The 6,555-nt window shown below is 58.5% G+C and overlaps 1 protein-coding gene across 1 annotated transcript in view; it reads left to right on the top strand.

The window, feature by feature from the left end:
• The first annotated feature begins 5,106 nt into the window (after window positions 1-5,106).
• CPXM1 (carboxypeptidase X, M14 family member 1) overlaps window positions 5,107-6,555 on the top strand; it is a 29,448-nt gene continuing 27,999 nt past the window's right edge. The window contains exon 1 of the mRNA XM_054030550.1: window positions 5,107-5,393. Within this exon, the coding sequence (XP_053886525.1) occupies window positions 5,177-5,393 (217 nt within the window). The 5' untranslated portion in view covers window positions 5,107-5,176. The remainder of the gene's footprint in view (window positions 5,394-6,555) is intronic.

The raw sequence follows: 6,555 nt of genomic DNA, 5'->3' as shown, positions 1-6,555 counted from the left end.
GGGGGGGGCACTACTGTGGGGCCCCCCACCCACACTGTTGATGTGCACATGGTTGGGGCCAGCCGAGGCTGTGCAGGGTAGAACTGGAAAGTGAGGGCACTGTGAGACCCCTTGCATAGGCCATTGGATCATCTGTCTGACCTCCCGCGCAACCGGCCAGAGAATCCAGCCAGCCGCCCCTGCATGGAGCCTAGGGACTCCTGTCTGCCTGGAGCCAGGGTGTTTGTGGGGTCTCTGCCATTTGTCAGCCCCAGTGGGCCCTGCTGGGAATAATGGACGTGCTCAGAGTGGCTCCCAGTGCTCTCGTGAGGCGCAGCCAAGCCACTGGGGCCGGTAAATGCAGCCCTGTCTCCTCCTGGCCTGTCAATTCCAGCTTGCAAGGGTCTCACACAGCCTGGGGCGGTGCACGGCCCGAGGGCGCCTGCTCCACTCTGGCGATTGGAGCCCCTCAGCCTTTGGTGTGGAGCTGGCCGGCCTGTCCCAGGGCTGCTCTCATCCCCTAGAACTGAGGGCTGGAGTGCAGAGCCCCGCGGGCCTCAGCCCCCCACGCCCACGATTGGCCAAACCTTTGAGCTTGGGGCTGTATTGTGCATTAAAATGCAGGCAAAGGGCTGATTAAAAGCTGCTATCCCTGGCTTGCATTTCCTGTCCCCTCTGCTTTGCTCTCTAATGGAGCGCCTTGTAGCTGGCTGCTTTGGGGGGCTGGAGCTGAGTCACTTACATGTGCAGCGCCTGGAACCTTGGGCCCCACCCTGCCATGTCAATCGAGAATCACAACACGGGAATGACGTTCAATCACTCACCGCTCAGGCATATGACACACAGATGAGCAGTTCTGATTCTGAGCAACAGGGGGAAACAGGGTGTCACACATATATGCTAGCAAGTTCATATTCTGGGTGGTTTTCCCTCAGTCTTTTGGCCCTCATTGTCTGTGCAGGGACTAGGAAACACCTAACAAAAATGAAATCATTGAAATAAAATAAGAATTGAGCTTGCAAGGGCCTTTGGGGGGGCAGGGCTGAGGTCATCCGAGGCCAGTCAGAGCCCCAGGCATGGAATTGCTCGGATATTTCTGAGGCGCTCTGCTGGGGTTCAGTATTCAAGTGACAAAGCCAGCGCTCAAGGAGCCGAAGGCAGTCTCCAGCCAGCCCGCGGAAAGGGAAAACCAGAGCAATTCTGGAGGGGTTAAGACACGTGCAAGGGGGGGTGGGTCTGGAGCGCAGTTACATAAGGAGCATGTGTGTTTTTCCTGCAAAGGGAGGGAAAGAAAACAGGCACAGCCCGTGGAGAGAAATTCCAGCATTTCTTATCCAGCCACTTGGCTTGGGGAGACGGATCTGTAACCCTTTCCTGCACAAGCGTCTAGCACCGTCAGACCAGGGGCTCGGAGCACGTTCCCAGCGTGAATTAGGCCTCCTGGCTCTGTTGCATGAGGCATGGCCTTGCTAGCTACACTTGCTAGCCCTGCGAGCTCAACCGAGGTGCCGAGCTGGGGTCCTGTGTGCTCGGCGGGTTGGAATACAGAGGGGAAGGGTGGGGTTGTGGTGAAGGCATTGGGGGGGACCTGGAGACTCTCTGTGCCTTAGCTCCCCGTCTGTACAATGGGTGCACCGCCCATCCTGGGCCATCGCTTGAGACTGTGAGGTCTCTGGGGCGGGGGCTGCCGCTCAGTGGGTATGTCTGCAGGGCCCTGCCCGAGGCTCCTGACTCCCACCAGCCGGGAGGGGCAGGGCTGGAGTCACAGCTTTTGGGTCGAGTGTCCTCAGGACGTTCTGGACATTGTAAAGGAGTGAGTGGGCCGAGCGCTGGGACTGCAGGGGGCTGGTAGGTGGATCCAGGCTGTCGGACAGGCCTTCCCGAACATGTGTGATCGTTTCAGCACGGTCGCCTGATCGCTCTGTGCAGTGCTTGGTGCTCTGTTCTGGTGCAGGCTGGAGGCACGCAGGATTGGCGAAGGGTTCACCACCCTGACTTGCTCTTCGGGGCAGGACACGTCTGCGTCAGTGGAGCCTGCTAGGCAGGTTCTCTTGGCCTGTAATCCAACCTCAGCGTAGGCTTGGTGGGATCCGTTAGGTTCATCCTGTGTTTAGCAGCCTTCATTTTCTGCCATCGACGCTCGAGTTTCCAGACCCTTTCTCCATCCGGTGCCGGGAGTCGGGAACCGCGGCGATGTGGGCAATGGGGAGGGAGGGACTGCGGGGGCCAGCGTGCTGACAGAGGAGGCTACCGTGCAGTGACAGTGATTCGCCAAGTTCTCGACTCCTTGTCCTGTGGGGCGGGGAGGTCTGTCCCACGGGTCTCTCGTTGCTGGGGAGCTGGGAGAGTTCTGGCCAGGCCTGAGGGAGGGGGTGGTCTGCGCTGGGCAGTGGCTGGGCTGTGATGTCCTCGACACTGACAGTGAACCGGAGAGCAGGGCCCAGGCGTGACCGGCTGGTGGGCTGGACCAGAGACGACCTGCGAGAGTCCGCAGGAGAAGAGGAGTTCTGGGGCTGAGTGTTGAAATCTCCCAGGTTGGCTGGTCTGGGGTGTTTCCCAGCCGTCCCTTCTATCCCTTCCCCTCCAGCCTGTCCCTGTCCTGCCTCTTCCCCAGCCCAGGCTCCTCGTCCCAGTCCCAGTCTCCCCTCCTGGGGTGTCTTTTGGGGTCCTACGATCCTGTCTGGCCCAGGAGTGTCATGAGGTCATTCCCATCTCCCAGCCATTGCCACAGTGTCAGTCATAGAGACGAGCAGTCTGGGGGAGACCACCACGGACTTGTCTGCACAGCTCTTCTCTGAACCCACTCCAAGTGATCAACATCCTTCTCGATGTGTGAACCCCAGAACTGGGCACAATTTCCAGCAGTGCTCGCACCAGTGCCAAGTACAGCGGGAAAATCACCTCTCGACTCCGACTCGAGATTCTTCCAGGTCATTGATAAACGTGTTAAATAGCCTAGGGCCAAGAACCGATTCCTGGGGGACCCCACTGGAAATACACCCCCCCCATCACAATTCCCCATTCACTGTTACATTTTGAGACCTATTGGTCAGCCAGCTTTTAATCCATTTCATGTGTACCATGGTCGTTTTATATTGGGCTTGGTTTTTAATCAAAATGCCGTATGGTACCAAGTCAAACATCTTACAGCAGGCTACGTCTAGTACGTCAATGCTATTACCTTTATCGACCAAACTCGGGATCTTGTTTTGATGAGTTTACAAGTTAGTTTGACAGCATCTATTTTTCATAAACCCATGTTGACTGGCATTAACTGCATCGCCCTCCTTTCATTCTTTATTAATCAAGTCCCATATCAGCTGCTCCATTATCTTGCCCAGAATCATTGTCAGGATCTCTGGTCATCCGCTTTACCCTTTTTAAAAATTGGCACAACATTAGCGTTCTTCCAGTCTTCTGGAACTTCCCCAGTGCTCCAAGACTTGCTGAAAATCAACATTAATGGTCCAGTGAGCTCCTCATCTGGCTCTTTTAAATCTCTTGGACTTGCTGCTTTAAAATGTCAGACTTTAGCAGCTGCTGTGTAACGTCCTGCAGAGATACTGGTGGAATAGAAAGAGTGTTAGCACCATATGATGAGACTGCCTCATCTGTTTTTTCCCCAAATACAGAACAGAAATATTTCTTGAGCACTTCTCCCTTTTCTGTATTAACATTGATAGTTCTGCCAATTCCATCTAGTAATAGACCAATACCATTGTCAGGATTCTTTTTGTTCCTAATATACTTAAAGAACTTATTGTCCTTAACACTGCTGGCCATAGATTTCTCCTTGTGTCCCTTGGCTTCTCTTATCAATGTTCTTCAGTTCCTAACTTCTGATTTATATTAATTACTATCAACTTCCCCTTTCTTCCACTAGTGATATATATTTTGCACTTCCCCTCTAAACCAGGCTGGCTTTTTAACCAGTATAACCTTCTGTCTTGATTTTGGCTTTTGGGGCATCCAGTAAGGTGTCCTTAAAAGATTGCCAATTTTTGTTCACATTTTTCTGGAACCAAGACAGAGCGTGCCAGGCCGAATTCTGTCCTCAGTCGCCCTGGTGCAGGAGCCACGGAAGGTACCGTATTAATAGCGATACTTAACTCTCAGCGTTGCACGGCCTCAGAGTGTGCATGGTGCTGTGGAAGCACATGCACCCCATGGGGTTTAGGGCATAGTGAGAGCCACAAGGGTCCCCTCCCGCTGGACTTTCACTCCAACACCAGTTTAGCACCTTCCATCCAAGAAGCCCAAAGCACCTCCCAAGCACTAGTTCATTAACACCCTCTCCTAGGAGGCAGATGAGGAAGATTGGCCCAGTGGCTTGGGCACAGGCCTGGGTGTCCCTGGTTCCTCTGCTACCGCCCCCGGCGTGGCCTTGGACAAGTCACATAGACTCAGGTCCTTAGGAGTATTGAGGGGCTTAAAGCCCATTGAGCCAAAGTCTGTCTGGCCTCAGGTCCCGTCTGTCCAGGCAGATCACAGCCCTGCCCTGCTGCCCGGGGTGCGAGGAGGAGAAACGCATTAATGAGCGCGTGCGGCTCAGTCGCTGTGGCAAGGGGGATCTTGGCGGAGGGAAGCCCCATTTTACAGACGAGGAAACTGAGGCTCCGAGCTGTGACATGACTGGCCCAAAGCCGGGGGGTGGGATGGCAGGGCCAGGAATCAGGACTAGAAGGCAGGTCCCCTGGCACCTTTTCAGGGGGGCAGCAAAGGCCTGTAGATTCCTGGCCAGAGCCAACGCCCGATGCCATCGCCTGGGAACGATTGTGGGGCCGTCTGGCCTTGGACTCTGCGCAGGGGCTGTAGCGCCAGCCTGGCAGCCCCTCACCCGCGGGCACGCTTCGCCCACAGCCCTGGTGCCCTGGGCACGGGCGGCTCCTGGGAGCTTCGCTGGCAGAGCCGGGCAGCAAACAGCAGCAGGCTCGCCCCAGGGAGCAGCGGGGCGGGACCCTGCCCCTGGCTTTGGGGTCTCCGGGGCCCGGGCGCTGCGGGAACCGCCCCCCCTCCAGCCGGGAGCCCAGGCGCTTTTGGCGGGTCCCGCTACTCCGCGCAATGCGGTAGCTGTGTGGAGCCCGGCCGGGGGGCCGGGGGAGGGACCAGCCGCGCTGCGGGCTGAACGCACCGAGCCAGAGCTGCGCACCCCGCGTCCGTGTCCGCTGCGCCCCGCCTGGCCCCTGCGCCCCTCGCCATGCTGGCCCGGCCCCTGCTGCTCCTCCTCGCCCTGGTCCCCGCAGCCCGCCTGCCCGGCGCGCACGGGGCCCCTGGCCCCGCCACCCTCCGCCCGGGCGGCGAGCGGGAGGTGACGGCGGCACCCGCAGCGCCGAGCACCCAGGGGCAGCTGGGGGAGCCCGTCCCCGAGGGCGGGAGGCTGCGGCTGGCCGAGGAGAAGGCAGCGGGCGGTGAAGGTAGGGGCTGGAGCCCAGCCTGGCACCGGGGGGCTGGGCGCTTGGGGGGGGGGGTGCTCCAGCCTCCTGCAGTGTGTGGTTGTGTCTCCTGTGGGTGTGTTGGGTCCGTGCACTGTGCGGTGCCAGTTCTCTGCTCTGGGTGCCGTGTGGGTCCTTGGCTGGGTGCGCTCTGCTGGGCTTGGCTTCCCCGTGGGACTCTCGGGGCGTCCTGCTCGGGGCTGGCTTGCGTTGGGTTTTCCTTGCCGGGGGCGTCCTGTCCTGGGGGGTGCGAGGCAGTCCCTGTTGTGGAGACTTCTTCTCTTTCCTGTGGGCGTGTGGGCTGTGTTCTGTGGCCTGGCGTGTTGTTCTGTGGGGCGTGTTGTGTGGTGCCGGGGTGTTGTGTGCGCTCTGTGGGGCGTGTTGTTGGTGCCAGTCTGTGTTGTGTGTGCTCTGTGGGGCTTGTTGTGTGGTGCCGGGGTGTTGTGTGCGCTTTGTGGGGCGTGTTGCTTGGTGCCAGGGTGTTGTGTGCGCTTTGTGGGGTGTGTTGCGTGGTGCCGGGGTGTTGTGTGCGCTTTGTGGGGCGTGTTGCGTGGTGCCCGTGTATTGTGTGCGCTCTGTGGGGTGTGTTGTGTGGTGCCAGTCTGTGTTGTGTGTGCTCTGTGGGGCGTGTTGCGTGGTGCCGGGGTGTTGTGTGCGCTTTGTGGGGCGTGTTGTGTGGTGCCCGTGTATTGTGTGCGCTCTGTGGGGCGTGTTGCGTGGTGCCGGGGTGTTGTGTGCGCTTTGTGGGGCGTGTTGCGTGGTGCCCGTGTATTGTGTGCGCTCTGTGGGGTGTGTTGTGTGGTGCCAGTCTGTGTTGTGTGTGCTCTGTGGGGCGTGTTGCGTGGTGCTGGGGTGTTGTGTGTGCTTTGTGGGGCATGTTGTGTGGTGCCCGTGTATTGTGTGTGCTTTGTGGGGTGTGTTGCGGGTGCCTGTGTATTGTGTGCGCTTTGTGGGGCGTGTTGCGTGTTGCCCGTGTATTGTGTGTGCTTTGTGGGGCGTGTTGTGTGGTGCCGGGGTGTTGTGTGCTCGTTGTGTGGCTTGGGGGGACGGGATCTCTCACTACACAGCATCCCCCAAGAGTGCCCAGCGTGGCACACCGGACGCTCCCATTGCACTTCTCTGCAGTCACACACAAGCTGTGCGA

This window comes from Malaclemys terrapin, chromosome 5 (assembly GCF_027887155.1).
Source record: "Malaclemys terrapin pileata isolate rMalTer1 chromosome 5, rMalTer1.hap1, whole genome shotgun sequence".
NCBI classification, from domain to species: domain Eukaryota; kingdom Metazoa; phylum Chordata; order Testudines; family Emydidae; genus Malaclemys; species Malaclemys terrapin.
The sequence above is the reverse complement of the archived record's forward strand: the minus strand, read 5'-3'. Positions and strand labels throughout refer to the sequence as shown.